At 39.9% G+C, this 21,662-nt stretch overlaps 1 protein-coding gene across 2 annotated transcripts in view; it reads right to left on the bottom strand.

Moving 5' to 3' along the window:
- The window catches only part of LOC141103561 (carboxyl-terminal PDZ ligand of neuronal nitric oxide synthase protein-like), a 184,318-nt gene that overhangs the window by 58,064 nt on the left and 104,592 nt on the right, over positions 1-21,662 (bottom strand). For both annotated transcript variants that reach the window (XM_073593283.1, XM_073593284.1), the window contains exons 3-5: positions 21,492-21,584; positions 15,178-15,236; positions 13,407-13,515 (exon numbers count right to left, since the gene is read on the bottom strand). In XM_073593283.1, coding sequence (XP_073449384.1) covers positions 13,407-13,515; positions 15,178-15,236; positions 21,492-21,584 — 261 coding nt within the window. The remainder of the gene's footprint in view (positions 1-13,406; positions 13,516-15,177; positions 15,237-21,491; positions 21,585-21,662) is intronic.

Raw genomic sequence — 21,662 nt, 5'->3', positions numbered from 1 at the left:
TCCACATGAGGCTGCAAAGTGCACCTTGGTCCACCTTCTCACCAGCCCAGGGCTCAGCATAGGGTGAAGAGAGGCATCCCCTGACTAAGGGTAGCCATACATATATAGATAGACCTTTCTTGTTCAGCCCATGGGCTATTGTATTCCCCTTCCGGATATTGTATTCTGCAGCCAGTGCACCCGTGCAAACCGCTGTGGTCAAAACTGGTTGGTGCCGACAGACCGCTTATAGCTATAAATTTGGCTGAAATTCAAGGGATGTATAGACGGCTTAAGTACCAAGGGGCCAAGTTGGGAACCAGGGCTGTAGTATCTAAAGGAGACTGAAAGGACGAATGAAACAGGAATACACCTTGAAGTGGGGTACACAATAAAGGATCATAAAGAACCAAACAAATATAAACCATAAGATATTTCTTCTCTTACAAAAAAAAAAAACAAAAAAAAAACAAAACAAAACACCTTATATAAGCGTGCAGACTGCAGACCGGGGTTTTCAGCAGGTGAAGTATGCCTGCTATGCTGCTCAAATCCTTCACAGCGTCTGGAAAGCTTACAAGGTCATGTAGAAGGCATGTGCTGCACAGAGGAAACCTGAACACAGAGCATGAAAACAAATATTGTACAATACAGAGGAATAAAAACTTGCTTTTCCACTTTTCTGCCTCTCTACAAGTCATTGTGATACGTATGTCATATTAACTGTCCATCTGCTCAGTATAGGATGTGATGACCCCGATATAGAATATAGAGGGAGTTTTAAGAGGGTAATTCGGAAATGTTTGTTTGAACGGTTTGTTTCCTTGGGTATTCATTATAAATGAAAAGGATTGATGGTAGTACTGTAGGTAGGTGGAGTGTATTTAGAAATACTGTGCTGCTATCTATACCTTATATATTTTTTTTATATACAGTACATACCGTATATACCGTTCCCCAGGACGACATCAATTGTGATGAAACACGTAGGGAGGAGCGACGTGCTGACATCACCGCGTTCACGCAAGTACCGGAACCACGGGCTGCAATCGAGAGCTAGCCGGCTCTGTGTTTTTTACTACATGAATTTACTTGTCTAAATGTAAGTGCAATACTTTTTATACTTATTAAAGTCACCCAAAGATTTTATGATATAGAAGCTTTTATTTTCTTATGGGGATTATCCGGCAAAGTGTACCTGTAAAGGGTAAACATCTGGGAAGACACTGAGATCTTGGCTGCGTACATAAAGGCCCGGTCTGGGTATTAAGCCAGAAGTGAATGTTATCTCCTGTAATAGGAGATCAACAAGAGCCGGTAAGCGGCAGTGTGTGTCGAGGTGGAAGGCACATCTTTTTTTTTTATCACTATTCCCGGGTGTATTGTGTGCCAATTTCACATTGGAGATCTACTAATCAATAGAATGGACTGCTTATAGTGTGCAGATTGATCAATTTTTATTTATGATTTTCACTTTATAAGGGTTGAATAAGATTAACTCATTGCACAGATTCACTTATTGAAAATATAGCACGACTTGATATTGGAAATTGTTGATCAATGTGTGTATCTCGATGGAAGTTGCAGCTGTTTTTCCATACTTATTTCAGTTTTCACTATAATTCACAATTTATTTCACATAATATTCAGGACAGCACAGTAATTTTTAACCATAATTTTATATATATATATATATATATATATATATATATATACATACATATACATATATATATATATATATATATATATATATATATATATATATATATACACACACATATACATACACACACGGGCATTAAAATACCGCATATATTTTTCCCTTTAGATGCAGTTCTATGTTAGCCTATAAAATCAGAAATAAAAAGACACTCAAATCACTTGCTCAGCTTGATCCAAAATAATTGTTCTGTACCTTCTCTTAAAAGTGGTTCTAAAGGTACAAAGTGTTTTTTACCTTAATGCATTCTATGCTCCCGAGTACTGTCTGTGATACTTTTTTATAATACTTGCACAGATAGACACATTTTCAGAGTGTTCCCTTCTTCTTTGTTGCCTTAGCGCTTGTACCAAAAAGAAGGGAACCATGAAACAATGTATTGAACCATGTAACTGTTAATACAAATCAAAAATATATATTTCAAGGAAACTGAATTACTAAGTATTTAATTGCTTCCTTTCATCCCCCTCATCCATGTTCCTGTGATCTTGTGGTCGATTGAAGCCTCTCTGCATGGCAGTAACTGACCAGTCCTTTTGCTCTCCTTGTGGGTCACATCACTAGGCTTCATTGCAATCCATGCAGTGACCATCAGCCACTTTCATCAAGATAGGGCATGGCCGCTGGCAGGGGTACCCACCCACATTACAGTTCTGAAGTTCGGAAGACTGTAGGGCCGGCTGTTGTGGCACTAAAGTGGGTGAAAAGCTTAAATCTAACCAGTCTTAAAAACATTCCCTTCTCCTACCTATTCTGCATAACCTGTATAAAAAAAAATGTGAGCTCCGGCTCCTGTGTCACTGAGCGGCTGGCTGCAGGTGAGAGGAGGGAGCGTCGACAATGGCTGAGCTATGGGAGCCTATGAGTGACGTCATGACTCCCGGAGTTCACAGCAGTTGACAAGCGCTTCCTCACACTGACCACACTGACTGAATCACATCACCAGGCCAAAAAAGGGGTTATACAAATATTTTTTACAAAAAGGAATGCAGGTTAGGTAGGAAAGGGGATATTTTTTGAGAATAGTTAATGTTAAGCTGGGTATACATGCATATTTTTTCTTTTTCCATTCAGCTGGTGGGGCAAGTGAGGTGCATGGCGGAATCTACCCGCTGTGCTATTGTAATCTGACAGACAGTAGGACTCCTCCTCTGTCAGAATACACTGATCAATTTGCAGCTGCTGATCCAATACATTTTTTTTACAGAAGGCCCAATCTATCAGTCAACTTCTGTCAGACGGGGGGGGGCCACACACAGATTGAAAATTTAACTTCTCTTCAAGCTGGCTGTTCAGCTCTAAAGCATTCCTTTCCTTTTCCAAAGTTTACAGAAATCAATGCCAATTATGAAAGATTCAGCTTATAAACAACTCACCAAAGCATAAGGCAAGAACAAAAACACGTCCAATCTGTCCTCGGACTTGGTTATTACCCTGTTGCACATCACCATTTTGTACACCTTGCACATCACAGAGAACATTAACCAGGCCCATCAGTCAGAGGGTGGCTGAACCACGCTGGGTGCACACACCCTGGCTCGAGAGCGTGCCCCCATGGGTGCCTTTTGGAGGCACTCACAGGAAAAAGGAGTGGAAAGCACTGGCACAGTACCCCAAAAGAGGAGATAAGGGATCACTCTGCAATTGTACAGAGCAGGTAAATATAATTTAAAAAATAGGCTTTAAAGAAGAACTTCAGTCTGCTCACATCATTTATAATAAAAACATCTTTGCCATTCTGAAGCTTCCCTCCAACCACTTTGCATATTATTTTTTATATACTGTAATTCTGTACATGCCAAATATGCTGCAGAAATCTCCCTCTAATGAGTCTGGCTGCAACCATTTTAACTGTGGGCAGCTGAAGCTGCTGCCTGGTCACTTCCTGGATTTACACAGACACACAGAGGCACACCTCCAGCTCTGCAGCTCTCATTGGCCCTCTTATGACTCATCCCCTCATCAACCCTTCCTGGCAAACTCTCACGAGTGTGAGAGAGAGCTGTGCATGATGTCATAAGCCTAGGCTTTTTACCAGACAAGAAACAGGAAGTGGGCTGTATAAGGTATTTACTGGCAGAAAAAAAAAGTTTTACTATCCAAAGTTAAAACAACAAGGGCAGAAGATCTAATAGATGGAAAGATGAAAAAAATTACTGAAGGTCCGCTTTAATATCACTTAAAAAATATTTACATATTCTGGCAAGCAGTAAAAGAGCTTCAAAATGAGTCATCTCTCATCAATGTAGCTGCTGTTACTGTGAAGTTGTTCATTTTCAAAGATCACAAATTCCAGCTCATTTCAGCTTAGAAACATCTGCTGATTGTTTACATGCCAGTTCATGTGATGTGAGCTTTAAAAGTTAATTTCTCTACATTTCCTATAGATACAGAGGTGGATGTTGGGCTGGGAAAAGGAAAACATTTTTTTAAAACCACCGATGAAGCCGATTATGAAGGTACCACTATGTCTACAAGCCTGGCAAATATGGAATGGATGAAAATAGAATGGAAAGATTCCCTTTAAAGCATGAACTAATTCTAAACAGATTTCTTCTAGGTGGACTCTGAGACTCTGGACTGAGGAATAGTAAGCCCTGTTATCTTACTGCAGAATCCTTACCATACATATTATCTCAATTAGTTTTAGCAGGGCTCATAATAGGTGCAGGACCTCCTCCTACCAGGGTATAAAAATAATCTGAGCTGACTTGCCACATATCTATTGGTCGCTGGTAATCAATACTACCATAAAATCCATTTCTATCTGTTTTGTATATGCAGTTATGATCATCTGTGAATATAGGTCTGTAAAGCCAATATTTACTGTCAAGAACCAGCAAAATCATAACAGAATGCATTTAGTCCAAATTAATAAATCTGTTGTATCTAGGGTAATAATGCTCATGGACTGCCAAGAGAATATGAAACACAACATGCTTATTTAAATCCGCTCAACTAAAAAAATAATTGGAACATATTTAATTGTTAGCAACCTTGTAGCAGAGAAATCAGTTTCACTGACATTCTGCCTCTCAGTTTAGCCAGTGACAGTAAACAAAAATGGATAGGGCAGTCAAACCCTGGGTGAAGAGAACAGACTGTCCATATAGAACAGCTGGACAAACGACAGGATAACATTTCCAGCCTGAGCTTCCACTTTTACTGAAAATCTGTCAAGCGCCTCCCCCCTTCTCTAGTCTCAGCCTTTGAAGAGCAGTTTTTATTCCACGAACCAACATGCAGTCAGATCTGTCAAGCTCCTCCCATTCTCTAGTCCCAGCCTTTGAGGAGCGGTTTTTCATCCTACCAACATGCAGTCAGAACTGTGAAGCTCCTCCCATTCTCTAGTCCCAGCCTTTGAGAAGCGGTTTTCATCCTACCAACATGCAGTCAGATCTGTGAAGCTCCCCATCTTCTATATAGTCCCAGCCTTTGAGGAGCAGTTTTCATTTCACCAACCAACATGCAGTCAGATCTGTCAAGCTCCTACCCTTCTCTAGTCCCAGCCTTAGAGGAGCGGTTTTCATTTCACAAACCAACATATAATTAGGTCTATCAAGCTCCCCCCACCCCTCCCCTAGTTCCAGCCTTTGAGGAGCAGTTTTCATCCTACCAACATGCAGTCAGATCTGTGAAGCTCCCCACCATCTATAGTCCCAACCTTTGAGGAGCGGTTTTCATTCCACCAATACATGCATTCAGGTGAGCTTTCCTCTGGTCAGCATTACTCACAGAATCTTTCAACAAGCCATTGGTTAGACCTCTGAGATAAGAAGATGAGACTAAAGGTGGCCATACACATACAGAATTCTTTTGTTCAGCCTGCAGTGTTGACTTTTATTGATCTTGAGATTGCCAACAGAGTCATCACCCATGGAGCAAATTTTGGCTGATTCAGCAGGACATGCCATGCATGTATGACCATCCTAATATAAATTTGATCTGATAACTGTATTGATGATGGTTTTACAATGGTAAAATTCTGTTTACTGTTCAGACTGAAGAATTGCCACAGACTGCAGAGCAATCCCAGGGCCATAGGTTGGACAATCCCAGTCTAAAGCTATAGATTACTGCGCCTTGAACACATCAGTGATAAAAAGATGTGTTTATGTTACCTAGGAACAGCTTGAGTTGTAAGAAAGCATGGAGAAAGAGGTTTCTGAGCAACGCACAAACATTTAAAAAAAACTAGTAGGGGGTGAGTGACAACATGAAAGCTCTAGAAACTAGCATTTCTATGGTTTACCTGTAAGGCCTCACGTACACGGCAGCTGCTAAATGGATGCTTAGGAGCAGTTGGGTGTTTTTTTTTCGGCAGCCCCTGAACTTTCCTCAAAGTTATCTTATGTGTACATGTACTTTTTTCAAAGCAGAAAACACACATTCAGGACTGTAGTTTACCGACATTTCAAATGCAAAAAAGTTTGTAAACGCGATAGCCCCCTTTTTTTTTTTATAGGAGTTTTTAAAGGGAAAAACTTTTCTGATAATTTTTGAAAACAAAAATGTTAAAAAAAACAAACACAGGAGCCTCAGCAACAACATCAGGAGCATTTCCTCACACATGCTCATGATGGGATCCATAGAGAAAACAAAAAAAAAAAATAAGACAGCCATCTACAAGCACACTGCTTTCTCTGCTGCTGCTCTCTTCTTTCACAGAATGGCTGAAATAGGTAATAATACATGTTTTTCATGCATTGTGGACATTTGGGAGGGTCTCCTGAGGTTATTTTTAACCACTTCCAGACTGCCCACTGCACATATACTGCGGCGGGGTGGCCCGGCTGCATGAAACAACGTACCTGTACGTTGTTTGGTGCACGGGATACTGTGGGCACGCGCAAGGCTGGAGGACTCGTTGTCCGCCGGCTACTCGCGATCGCTTCACAGAGAGGTGGAATGGAAAGCTGCCTAGGTAAACAAGGCGGATCCCTGTTCTGACAGGAAACAACACTCAGATCGGCTGTTCCTAGTGATCAGGAACAGCGTTCTCTGTGTTGTCCCAGTAAACCCATCCCCCACACAGTTAGAACACACACTGAGGGGACAAGGTTAACCCCATTCCTGCTAGTGTCATTTATACATTGATCAGTGCATTTTTTTTTAGCGCTGATCACTGTATTGGGGTCACTGGTCCCCAAAAAGTGTCACTTAGGGTCAGATTTGTCCGCCGCAATGTCGCAGTCCCGCTAAAAAACACAAATAGCTCCCATTACCAAAAACAATGTAATGTAAATGTAAAAACAATGAAAAAAAAAATGTAAAGTCCCTAAATCTATCTATCTATCCAATCTCGCCATAATGTTGCAGTCATGATAAAAATCACAGATCGCCGCCATTACTAATAATAAAAAAAAAAAATAACAAAAATGCCATAAATCTACCCCCTATTTTGTAGACGCTATAACTTCTGTGCAAACCAATCAATATACGCTTATGGTGATTTTTTTTTTACCAAAAATATGTAGAAGAATACATATTGGCCTAATCTGATGAATTCATTTGTTTTTTTACTTTTTTTGGAGGGATGTATTATAGCAAAAAGTAAAATTTTGTTTTCCCCCAAAATTGTCGCTCGTTTTTTGTTTATCGCATAAAAAATAAAAACCGCAGAGGTGATCAAATACCATCAAGAGAAAGCTCTATTTGTGGAGGAAAAAAACACATCAAGTTTTTTTTGGGTACAATGTCGCACTACCGCGCAATTGTCCGTTAAAGCGACGCAGTACCGGATTGCAAAAAATGGGCTGGTCATTAGGGGGTAAATCCTTACGGGGCTGAAGTAGTTAAAAACGCTTCTAACCTCAAATGCTCATAACAGTTGCTAAACTTGCATAAACTCAGTATATAAAAGCTGTAAAATGGACGCTTTTCTTGCAAATATTTTTTGATAAAAATTAGAAAGTGACAAACATGGTCAATGTATTTTTAGAGCAATCAAATCCTCAATAACAGTAAGACACAAAGTATGGACAGTACCAACTAACACTATGTTGATCTACCATTACCACATAGTAAAAAGTTGTATTCCAGTTATCATACACTGAAGCTATGTGGCACTACCAAGTACGTGGATAGCCTGAAAACAGTACATGTCATGCTAGCGGGTTAAAGCAGAAAAATGGAATACAACATGATGAGACATCACTCAAAAGGTAAAAAAAAGAAAGAAAAGGAAAATAAACAAATACAACTCTGCTCGCACCAGTATTTTATTCGCTATAGGTAGTAAGCAGACCATGATTACCTCTCTGCCAATATAATCATAAGTCAGTTAGCTTGTCAAGTAGATCCCAATAAGCCCATTTAGAATAGAAGGATTTGAGGCCATGACTATTGATTGCTAAAAAATTTCATATAGGTAGTGGGAGTTAAGTCTATTGATTACATCCGTTAGGTTAGGTGCGTGTATAGTGTTCCATGTTTTAGTTATGGTTAACCTAATAACTATAAGAATATGCAAAATTAGGGTTCTATATTGTTTTGGGAAATTATCTATTGTTAAGCCCAATAATGCTAAATGTGGGGACGGGGCAAGGAGTATACCTGTAGTTTGAAGATATGAGGATGAATACCATATTCCAAAAGCTTCGGAGGGACTTGCAATCCCATAATATATGCAGTAGATTCCCAGTAAGACCACAATGCCGCCAGCACAAAGGTTTGGCATCGGAGTTGAATTTAGTTAGTCTATATGGTTTTAGATATCCTCGGTATAGAATCTTAAGGGCATTTTCCCAATGATTAACGCCAAACGGACATTTTTCACTGTAAATTTCCAGTGTTCAGAAGAGGTTTTCAACTGCCCTGTGTACATGAGATCTAAAGAGGTTCAAGAAAGGGTTGCAAAATCCACAGAATAAAAAAATGATATTACATAAAAGTACTTTATTTTGTTAATCTAATCGGTCTTGTGAATGGAAAATCATGATAATAAGCAAACATGCGTTCGTATACAGACGGTATGAAAAGGGTGTCAGTTTGCATAGTATGTGGGCTTCATCTTAAAAGAGAAGTACAGATTTTAAAATAATTATAAACATTTATACTCGCCTAGCATTGATCCAGCAAGACTTCCGACACGACTTCACTTCCGTAAGTTGGAGCACACACCGGCTCCGGACTGTACCAGTGCTACATTCCGAGTATTGGCACATTATCGAGTGTGCCGGGCAAACACATTACTTTGCGAGTGTAATGCCGTGTACAGACGATCGAAATTTCCGACAACCGAACCGTGGATTTTTTTCTGACAGATGTTGGCTCAAACTTGTCTTGCATACACACGGTCACACAAATGTTGTCGGAAATTCTGAACGTCAAGAACACGGTGACGTACAACACATACGACGAGCCCAGAAAAATGAAGTTCAATAGTCAGTGCGGCTTTTCTGCTTGATTCCACGCATGCGTGGAACTTTGGGAGTCGGAACTGTCCACACAGGCTCGGAATTTACGACAACGAATTTTGTTGTCGGAAAATTTGAGATCCAGCTCTCAAGCATCTGTTGTTGGAAATTCCGACAGCAAATGTCCGATGGAGCCTACACACAGTCGGAATTTCCGACAACAAGCTCACATCGAACATTTGTCGGAAATTCTGATCGTGTGTACGCGGCAAAATAGTTTCAATGCTTTTAATGGGTTTTATCAAACTGGAGGAGTTCCCTTAAAGTGGTTGTAAAGTCAGAAATTTTGTTTCTGCATGAAGATAAAAAGCCTTCTGTGCGCAGCTGCCGCCCCAGCACCCCCTAATACTTACCTGAGCCTCATCTCTCTCCAGCGATGTCCATGAGAGCCTTGGCTGCCCAGGACTCTACTCCTGATTGGCTGAGACACAGCAGCGGTGCCAATGGCTCCTGCTGCTGTCAAAGTCAGTTAGCCAATCAGGAAAGAGAGGGGCGGGGCCAAACTTGGGCTCCATGTCTGAATGGACACAGGGAGCTGTGACCTGGCTCGGGTGCCCCCATAGTATGCTGCTTGCTGTGGGGGCACTCGACAGGAGGGAGTGATCAGGAGAGCCAAAGAGGGACCAGAGAAGAGGAGGATTTGTGCTGCTCTGTGCAAATCCACTGCACAGAGCAAGTATAACAAGTTTGTCATTTTTAGAGAAAAAAAAATGAGACTTTTTAATTACTTTAACTATATGGGTGAGTGGACCGAGGAAACCTGAACCGCGATACTCTCTGAAAAAGCTTATGTGACCCACCTCAACGTAAGTTCGGTGGGGGGGTCAACATCTGCAAATGAGTGTACCCTGGTGGAGGCACAGAAGGTGGCGTGTGGTGGTGATTTATCGAACACAAGGCACTTTATTTGGAAGATTTATATAAAGAGATAGAGATTGGTTGGTTTACATTCATGCACAAAAGCACTGAAGATCTGGATGAACTTTTGTACATGCACTTTTTTCATATGCACTTTATGATAGCACATGTATATAATTGTGTGGTTTAGGATTAGGCACTCTAATAATTCATGATTTTACACTTTTTTTGAATGCACAATTCTTTACACAATCTTTCAGTGGTTATAATAATCTTATGGTATGTTTTTTGTGGTATCATTTATGACATTATAGTTCACGAATTTTCCATAATAATTTTTTGTTCACAAACAAAAAATTTCTTTTCACTTTTTGGTTACTTTTAGCGCTGCATTATTTTTTATTATTAATATCTGAAGTTTGTGTCTGACTTTTTGATGCTGGCTGCTTTTGGTAATTTAGGGTCAAATCCCTGATTTTTTGTTTATTTAATTTGCTTCAGTCTGTAAGGGTTAATCCTTTATAGCTATCAATTAATTATTAGGTTTCTAGCGCAGCGTTAACCTTTGGTTTTTTTATGATTTTACACTTGTTGCGGTATTTGATTGGTATAGGGGTAAGCGCAGCCCTTTTCTAACTGACTTATTGTATGGTGTATACATATTTCTGTACTCTATTGAAGTGCAGCAGTCACCCTATATACATATTTATAATTTTTCCCTAAGTGCAAGTGTTTTCACATATTTTTTTTCTGTGTGCCCTGTGTATGTTCTCAGACTGTGGGTGTCAATTGTGCTGTGCATGTCCTCAGACTGTGTGTGTGTCCATTGTGCTGTGCATGTCCTCAGGCTGTGTGATCCCAGACTGTGGGTGTCCTGTGCATGTCCTCATACTGTGGGTGTCCTGTGTGCTGTGCCCATCCTCAGACTGTGGGTGTGCTGTGTGTGTCCTGTGCACGTCCTCGGACTGTGGGTGCCCCTTGTGCTGTGCGTGTTCTCAGTGTTCCCTGTGTGCTGCATATTGCTTTCTGAATGCTAAAGCTAGTTCTTTCTAATTATATAGCATTTTCATCCTTAATCATATATCATGTTTATGTCCTGTTTTTTTACATCATGTGTAATATAAAAAGAAATAAAACTTGATTCCTGTCAGCAGCACTGGAGACTTCCTGCTCCTATTCAGCTTTACACCCTGAACAAGCATACTCCATCTCCCTCTCTGCTCTCCTCAGACTCTCCACAGTCTGAGAACACACACAGGGCATGCACATTCTGAGATTACATGGAGCATGAACACACACAGCACACAGGGCACGCACAGTCTGAAAACATATGTAGCACACAGGGCACGTACAGTCTGAAAACATATGTAGCACACAGGGCACGCACAGTCTGAGAACAAACGTAGCACACAGGGCACGTACAGTCTGAAAACACACAGGGTACGCACAGTCTGAGAACACACGTAGCACACAGGGCACGCACAGTCTGAGAACACACGTAGCACACAGGGCACGCACAGTCTGAGAACACACGTAGCACGCACAGTCTGAGAACATGCGTAGCACACAGGGCACGCACAGTCTGAGAACACACGTAGAACACAGGGCACGCATAGTCTGAGAACACACGTAGAACACAGGGCACGCATAGTCTGAAAACACACACAGCACACAGGGCATGCACAGTCTGAAAACACACACAGCACACAGGGCATGCACAGTCTGAGAACACATGTAGCACACAGGGCACGCACAGTCTGAGAACACATGCAGCACACAGGGCATGTACAGTCTGAGAGCACACGCAGCACACAGGGCATGTACAGTCTGAGAGCACCTGCCTCCCCGAGGGAACACACTCTCTGAGAAAGCACACAGGTTCACAATGTCTGAGAGCACATTCTTGCAGTAGATCTCTGCCAGTCAGTAAATCCCCAAAGGCATTTGTGAGATGTGCCACTAACTGAATGACATTTCCCAGATATTACAGAATCAAGTTACAATTGAGAAGTGAAGTTAGCCCTAAAACTATTTTCATATTGGCAACTTCCTTCCTGTACTTTCCAGTTACCATGCAGAACGTAGCTGGTAAGGGGGATTTTTCTTCTAACGCACCAGCTCATTTCAGCAGGAACACGTCCCTTCCACAACGTACAATGTCCGAAAACCGCAATGAGAAAAACAAACTTCAGTAGACAGATTTATTTGCCGCTACCCAGGAGCTTTAGATATTAAATTCTCCATGGAAACAGGCAGTAATGAAATAAGGGACCACCACGTTCTTCTTTTAATATCCAAGGCTCTCAGGCACCACACTGTAAACAACAGAGAACCGCTTCTGAGAGTCACAAGTGACTATGGTATCTTTATAGAAAGTTAATGGCAAGGAGAACAGCTGGAGGCCACTGCCTTTTATTACAGTATGAGTCATAAACCATTACATCACGTAAGGCATGAAAACGGTTCATACAGTATGGTACCCAGCGGATGATGGCAATAAGTAAAAAAGATTAATATAAAGTCCTCCTGAACACAATTACTGCTGCTACTGCAGTCATACGGGTTTATATAAGTAACTAAACCAAACTTCATCAAACCATAGCAACCAGTCACAATTCATCTTTCTGTAAGCGGTTTGCAGCAGGATGGAAACTTCTAATGTGGGTTACTGCTTTTTGCACATCACCATTGGCAAGAAAAAAAGATACCAATGACACCATCTATTGGCTGTAATCTTAGGAATTTTAAGGTTGTTTTCCTCCAAACACAATTATCTTTACATAAAAGACTTTGGGGTCAAAACACAAAAGGATATCACATGAGATATTTGGGTCGTGTGACACATTTAACCAAAATAAATCATGCGATATGAAAAATGTCAATTCACTACAGGTTTATGTAGTATTTACAGCAAAAATAAACGCTCCGTATGTACCACATAAACCTGTCTAAACGTCAATTCAGAAAAAAAATTAAAAAAAACATTAATTAAATAAGTTGTAGTCTATCCATGCGGTGTTTAACGAATACTAGCTGGATGTTTAGGAGTTGACACCCGCTGGCACCTGCCGTGCCCTTAACAACCAGTGACTCATTTGCTGACAGTGAGGATTCCCTGCTGACAGCAGAATATAAACAAAATAGCCAAAAATTAGAAAAAAAAAAAAAAAGTGTGGTTCCTCCTCCGTCTAAGTACTACTTTAAGAAATCTTGCACACTCCAGGTAAAATACATGTTGAGAAACTTCTGAAAAACCTTGTGTTGTACTCACACTTAATGCTTGCAAATGAACCAATTTGATATATGGTTATGACTCATCTAGCATCTGCAGGACATTCGTCTACAATATTATCTAGGAAATGTTTTATAGAAAACTGCAGTGGGTACCCCTAAACCAAATCATAAAAAGTGTCATTTTGTTGACGTACCTTTTTCTTGGATTTAAAGACATTGCATCGAAAAATGCTGCTGGACCCGTCTCTAGCAATATAGCTGAAGATCTTGAGATCCTGGGAGTCGTGAGACACATAGAATATTCTATTTGTTCAAGGAGAGAATGGAATGGAAAATATTATATTAATAAACAGATTAATGGATTACTCATAATGTATTACCTGCAAAACCTAATCCTCTACAAAATCACCATATCAAATAAGACTCAAAGGCACTTGTTCACAATACTTTATTAACTTCTTAGCTCAAAGAGCCCCATTATATTTAAACTTTTGAGGAGCTCAGCAGGTGAAAAATCACCCGACTATGGGTCAAACCCTCATCAAAACAAATTGGCTTCTTAAACAGGTGGCTTCAAGTATTCATAAAAAGAAAGAATGTAGATTGAAGGCTTTGTCCACAGCAACCAATTACATGTGAGGCGAGCTCCCACTTTTTTGTAGTATATGTTACAACGTAGCACATAAGTGAACAGTGATAGGAAACATTACTGTAATCACTCCTGATGTATTTATAATTTGTTAATATGTATTGATATTAATATGTATTGATATTTCCACTCCTGATGTAGGTCAATGCAGAACAACCTTCTGCATCCATTGCATTGCTTTTACAACTTGGTAAAAAGAGAATGCGGCATTGCAATAAGGAGGAGGGGCTTCTCAGTGTCACCACATTAGTGAAATGCTGCACAGCGTTTTATATGTGCCCATTTAGAGGAGTTCAGCTACAGCAGCTCTTGATTTCCATAAGAGAGCCTTGTAGAAAATGCCATGAATGACATAGTATACAATATTACCTATATGGCCACTGCCAACATATCTGCAATTAATGTCTGGGTTCAAGATGCAGAACATCAATACATTATAGTATGTAAAGTAACACTTCCACTTTCTTACCATTCCAGTTTTTAAACAGTAAGCATCACATATATCAAAATGTATTTTGTTTGTAAAAATCAGCTATTATTCTTAATGTGCCATGTTGTAAGTCTTTTCACATGAAAAGTCAAATTATTTCAGTATATTAGAAATGCTAAGACCAAGACTGGAGAACTATAGGCAAAGAAAACATAAGCATTAACTTTATAAGTCCTGTCTTTTTTTAGCCTCTGAGGTTGAAGCAAAAAAAATAAAAAATTGTAACCAGTTTTTCATTACTAAACTGTCCCCTAATGTAAAAGCAGGCACCTCCAAATGTTTGGACATTAGCTTTATATAGAGTGCCATTTAAAGTGGATGTAAACCTTAGATATGAAATATGAACAAAGCATATCCCTCTGTAGTGTGTACTTGACTCAATTAGGAGCACTAAGTGCCATTTCTGTCTGATGCTTTGTTCCTCAATCAGCATGAGTCACTTCTGATAAGTTTTCCTGACACCAAGAAAAATCTCTGTATTACCTGAGGCTAGTCACTTCACTGAGTATATATAAGGGTTTACAACCACTTTAACGCAACTACCAACTTCGGTCAAGAGGTTGATGCTATGGTGTGCCCTCTTTCATCTTACTTTTTATCACAACAGTCTCCCATCACATTGATGGACCATCAGTGAGGAATGAGAAGCAAGTGGAGGCAGGTCAGAGGCAATGTCAAAGTTAAAGTTGGTATCTGCATAGAGTCCACAGGGCTTCAAGATTTCCCAGGTACTTTGGAAAATGGTTGACACTAGGTTCTGGTTATTGTATCTGCTGTCCGTTTATCAAGGAAACAGTGTTGATAGTTACACATATCAGATGCTAACCTGTAGATAGGATCCTGCATGACCATCATCTTGGTCTCGTCCCAGGCCCACTCTTTCTTCTGCAACAAGAGTAATACTTTTACTCCAATAATTCCATATTATTTATGTCTAGCAAATGCCTTATTACATATTATCTGGACTAGAAAAAGCACAGTGATTAAGGGGCAAGGTGCAGTAGTCTTTACATTGTATCAGTGTGCTATATTCAGATCCATAAAAACAAAAATACAAATAGGGTACAACGGTTTACATCTTTCTCTATAGCACATCATATTAGGAGTTGTCCGTTTCCAAGATTGTTGGGGCGACGTGACCAAGACTGAAGTCGAATTGGATATAGGCAAGCAGAAGGGGTCCTTATAGCTGACCCAGCTCCAGGGGTTATACCGTCTGAAAATCTAAAACGTTTATACTATTAGGGCTAGAAGTGCAGAAAATAAACTATTCATTAGTATTATGTGCAGTAAAAGCAGATCTTCACCCTTGGAATCAACTTTCTTCCTCTTGATCCCACCCACCAGCAAATAAACAAATAGGCTTTTTTTTTACCTTTTTTTGTTTCCTTTTTTCTTAGCAAAGTTTTGGCCTGCCCCCCCCCACCCCCCCATCCCCCCCATTTCTGAGATTGCCTAGATGAATGACATCAGTGCCCCCAGTGCCTCCTGGGGTAAAGATCCTCTTTAAGTATACCTAAAGCCAATCACTAGGACTTAAAACGAGAAAACATACAACATTCTGAGCTGCCACCTATTCTGGTGGCAACTGCCTAAGGCTGGCCATACATTATACAATCGTCTTGTACAATTTTCCTTTAGATTTACCAAAATCATAAAATATGAGGTCAAACCTAAGCATTTTCAATTTGTATGCAATCAGGCAGGCCTGTGCGCTACATAGTTGAAGGTAAATCTAAAGGAACTAACTACATAAGGGCCTAGCCTCTTTTTGACACTTGTCGTTTGCAAGTTAAAACTATTTTTTTTCTGGTAGAAAATTACTTTGAAAAAAAATATATAAATTTTTGATGGTTCTAACACCCTAAAAAATAAAATAGCGGTCATTGCAATACTTTATGTCACACCATATTTGCGCAGTGGTCTTACAATTGCAATTTTTTAGGGAAAAAGACACTTTTTTGACTCAAAAAATAAGACAACAGTAAAGTTATCCCAATTTCTTTTTTTATTGTGAAAGATAATGTTACGCTGGATAGATAGATACCCAAAATGTCATGCTTCAAAATTGCGCACGCTCATGGAATGGCGACAAATTTTGACCCTTAAAAATCTCCATAGACGATGTTTAAAAATTTCTACAGGTTACATGTTTAGTGTTAAAGAGGAGTTGTAGTGCTAGAATTATTGCTCTCGCTCCAACGATCGAGGCGATATCTCACATGTGTAGTTTGGACACCGTTTTTATATGCGGGCGCTACTTACGTTTGTGTTCGCTTCTGAGTGCGAGCTCGGCGGGACGGGGTGCTGTAAATTAATTTTTTCTTATTTATTTTACTTTTTATTTTTAACATTATCCTTTTAAAAAAAAGCTTAGGTCAATTTTATTCCTATTGCAAGGAATGTAAACATCCCTTGTAATAGAAAAAAAGCATGACAGGACCTCTTTAAGAGATCTGGGGGTCAAAAAGACCTAACATTTACACTAAAATGCAAAAAAAAAAAAAAAAAAAAAATTCCCCTTTAAGACCATTGGGCGGAAGTGATGTTTGACGTTGCTTCTGCCATTCAATGTTATGGAGCCGAGTGGGGGCCATCTTTCCTTCACTCGGCTCCAGGCCTGTCAGAGGGAAGGGCGCCATCGTCTCCGCTGCTACCGACGGCCCCGGTAAGCAGCAGAAATGACCGGATTGCGGCGGGAGGGGGGGCCCGCTCCTGCCCCCGACAAAAGTGATCTCATGACGAATCCGCCGCAGAGACTACTTTTATCCGAAAGCCAGACGCTCGCCGTTGTTGAAAATACCGGGGTTATAGCAGCTATCTGCTGCCATAACAACGGTATTTAGCGTCAAAGTACCGACGTACAATGACTGCGATTTGCGCAAAGTGGTTAAATAAGAAAATGGTATAATGTATGGCCAGCCTAAGAGGAGGTTTCCTTTACTTTTGAGAAATTTCCTCTAACTTACTGTTGTATCTTTGGGACAGGAAGTGAAAGGAAATCACCCCAATGGAACTCAGATTGCAAAAATAAAAACTGGCAGGTTTATAACCATGTTAACTAAATGAGAAAAAATAAAATAAAATTATGGCTTTAAGCATGCAGGGCATACAAGCATTATCTCCTGCAAACACCTTCAACAAAATCATAGTAACTTTCTCAGTGCTTTTCTGTCTCTGTCGCAGCTGGTTACCGTAATGAGTACTTCCAGATAAGGAGAGGCATGCCGCCCCCTCTCCTGTGACAGTGCTTGGATATAGCAGCCAATTGCTAGGCCCAAACATTGTCACGTGACAGGTGAAGAAATGTCACCAATCTCCCAGGTTGCCCACAGTAGTGATTTTAGTGCAAGCTGCAACAGGGGAAGGAGCAGTGAGGGAGTGCTGGCAATTTTCTCCAATAAATAACATTTCGCCCCATAAATGGATAGGCCTAACTAGAAGTAGATTCTTCTTCATCCTTGGAGAAAAGGTAAGGGGGAGTGTTATGTGGGTTGGACAAGCTGAGGTCCTGAAAGAACAAATTTGTCTATAAAAAGCTATTTAACCGCTTCAGCCCCGGAAGATTTTACCCCCTTCCTGACCAGAGCACTTTTTGCTATACGGGACTGCGACGCTTTAACTGAAAATTGCGCGGTCGTGTGACGTTGCACCTAAACAAAATTCACGTCCTTTTTTCCCCACAAATAGAGCTTTCTTTTGGTGGTATTTGATCACCTCTGTGTTTTTTTTTTTGCGCTATAAACAAAAAAAAGATCGTCAAATGTGAAAAGAACGCAATATTTTTTACTTTTTGCTATAATAAATATCACCCAAAAATATATAAAGAAAAACATTTTTTTCCTCAGTTTAGGCCGATATGTACTACATATTTTTGGTAAAAAAAAAAAAAAAAAAAATCACAAAAAGGGTATATTGATTAGTTTGTGCAAAAGTTATAGCGTCTAAAAAATAGGGGATAGTTTTATGGCATTTTTATTATTCATTTTTTTTACTAGTAATGGCAGCGATCTGCGATTTTTATCGGGATTGCGACATTGTGGTGGACACATCGGACAATTTTGACACATTTTTGGGACCACTGGCATTTATACAGCAATCAGTGCTATAAAAATGCATTGATTACTGTAAAAATGTCACTGGCAGGGAAGGGGTTAACACTAGGGGGCAATCAAGGGGTTAATTGTGTTCCCTGGGAGGTGATTCTAACTGAAAGGAGAGGGGACTGTGTAGGGGGGGTGACAGATCACTGTTCATACGCTGTATGAACAGACAATCTGTCTTCTCTACCCTTAGAGAACCGGAAACTGTGTGTTTACACACACACAGATGATCCCGGTTCTCGATGTGTCAGCCGCGATTGCAGGAGCCCGGAGGTGATCGTGACCGCCGGGAACTCGGATCGGCTCAGGGGGAGAGCACGCCCCTAGTGGCCACAGGGCGATGCGACGTTACATAACGTCGCTTCGCAGCTGTGCTATTCTGCCGCAGTACAACTGCGGCGCTGATCGGCAAGGGGTTAAGGTATTGTTAGGAAATTAGCCAATGAAATTAAGAAAGGCAATAGGATGACTTCACTGAACAAACTATTAAAATGGAAGTCCATGCTAAAACTAAAACCCCTGCATCTATAGCCACCAACATTCTAACACTAACCTCTCTAGCCCTGAAAAGAAAAAAATCAGTATACATACCTTTTTGGAAGCCGTTCAGACCCGATCTCCACTGGTGGAAGCTCTGATCCCATGCTGAGCTGTCAGCCACAGCTTCACTGTGTAGGTGGGTGCAGAGGACACATCCATCAATGAAAGCCCCATAGTAACTATGGGTGACGTCCCTTCCCATTTATTTCACAGCCATTGTCGGCCATGTCCTCTGCAGAGCTTCCATTGCTGGAGATCGATTTGGATTGTCTTCAGAAAAAGGTAGGTATACTGATTTTTTCTTTTCAGGGCTAGAGAGGTTAGTTGTTAGAATGTTGGTGGCTATAGATGCAGCGATTTTAGTTTTAGCCTCGACTTTCACTTTAAGGGTGCAGAATAGACAGAAATAGTGCAAAATTTTGTATTACTTGTTGTTTTATTTGCATGCATTAACCTTGTAATTGGATAAGATGTCTCTTGTGTTATTAACTTGTAGATAGTTTATATATCTTTTCAAGAATGTTACAATACAATGCTATATAATGCTACAATGTCATTGTTGTCATGTTCTGTGTGTTGTGTCTTTTCATGATAATATAACTTCCTGACATGAATAAACATTACGGATTTATTTTGGCTACCACTTGACTACGTTGTAGCTAATGCCAGTCTTCTGGCTGAATAACCTCCGAGAGAAACATGTAGGTTGCCATTTCGGATCGCTTTCTGAAAATGCTATATCATTGGCTTCAATACCTGAGACATTGACCTGGCATACATATAAAGTCAAGGAAGTTACTTCATATTCCTGATATGTGCCTGCTGTACCATGTACTTGTATGAGAAAGTATCCTGTTCTCTTTGTATTGCTTCCTTTATGTAAAATCCCTGGTGTTCTGGCTAGTCCCCTTGCTTTTCTAGTAAAAACTGACCACACTGAGCAGGAGAACACACTGTGGTCAGTTCTCTAGCCAACTCTTATGCAGCTTAGAACAGAGGGAATGTGATCACTTATAAAAAAGGTATTTATAATGATTTTTTTTTTTTTTTTTTTAGACCTAAACACAAATGTTTTGCCTTTCATTCCTGTTTTAAACTAAATGTTTTTTTTTTACAAGGTGATCGTTTACAATCATTTTAAAGTGGGAGTAAGGTCCCATCTCTGACTTTACCTATAGTGAAACCTATAATAAGGCTTACCTATAGCTAGTGTAAATAGCTCCTAAACTTGCACTGTTCAGGAGATAGCTACTGTACATGCAGCCAGTGACATCACTGGCGTATGCACTCTGACGGAATGGCCACCGGGCCGTTCCTTCGGAGCCCTATGCCGTAAACTGCGGTTCCCGCGTGCATGCGTGGGAATGACATCATTGCGCTTTTGGCCAGTCAAACAGCCGGAGTCCGGAAACCCGGAAGGAAGACAGGTGAAGATGGGAGCGCCTGCAGCTCTGACATCTCAGCACTGGAAGAGCTTCATTTTAAGGTACGTTTAACATAATGTGCTAGCACATTATGACATTACCTTGCAGGGTACAAAAAAAAAATTCAGCAGTTTACTACCACTTGAAGTCAAATCACTTTGCCATTATACTGGTTAGAAATTAGTGACTGAAAGCATCAAAGCCAAAGGGTCAGCATGGCAGCCAGACAACTAGCATCTGTAGAATGCGACCTCAGCAATGTCAGCCTCCTTGTTGGTCCCAGGACCTGTTCAAAGTTGATCTAATAAAAAAAAAATCATATCTATTGCATTGACTGCAGTTAATGCCACCAAAAAATATTAGTAACAACACGCCATCTGCTAGAAGGGAAATGTATTTCCATTGCAGGTTTTGCCTAAAAAGAATCATTGGCAACACACATGGAAATCTGGTCACAGTTAATTAAAAATAATTTAAACTATGAAGCCTTATGGCTCAAAAATAGGAGAATTCAGGAAATAAGGATCCATCAGCAAACTATATTTGGGAAAATAAATCCAATCATATAAAGCGCCATCATTTCCAATGGCACTGTAAAAAGAAGAGTGGGTAATATATGTAACACAGCATAAATACATAAAAACACTACAAAATGACAAGTACATAAAATAGACACAGCAATACAGGATTCAGAAGGGAGGAAAAATCTTTTATAACCCAGTAATCTAAACCAACCTCTGATCAATATTTCAATAACCAATTAATGTCAAAATTGTATTTTACTCAGCCATATCTTAGGTTTCTTTTTAAAGCAAAAACTAAAAGAAATTGATATAGTTTTTAACTGAAAAGAAAAATAATTCTCACTATTTTTTTTTTGCTCTGTATGGGGATATACAGACAATGACGAAACTATAAATGAGCTAATAAAAAGGTAATAAGGATAATACTAATAATAATATATTTCGATTTATAACACATGACTAAAACAATATGACATATTGTTATATAACACTGGCTATTATGAATAAATTAGACAATTTACTATTACCCTACAGTAAAATGTCAATTACCTTGTTCTTCTTCTTTAGGATCACTTTCACCCCATCCACTGATACCAAGAGGCTCACTTTCTTCTTTTTGATGTTTTTCGCTTTGAACTCATACTGAGGAGGAAAAGATAGACTTAAATCAAAACAAGAACTAAAGGAGACGAAATGACAATTTCTGATAGTAAGAAAGGT

This window comes from Aquarana catesbeiana, linkage group LG07 (genome assembly GCF_042186555.1).
Source record: "Aquarana catesbeiana isolate 2022-GZ linkage group LG07, ASM4218655v1, whole genome shotgun sequence".
Lineage (NCBI taxonomy): Eukaryota > Metazoa > Chordata > Amphibia > Anura > Ranidae > Aquarana > Aquarana catesbeiana.
The sequence above is the reverse complement of the archived record's forward strand: the minus strand, read 5'-3'. Positions and strand labels throughout refer to the sequence as shown.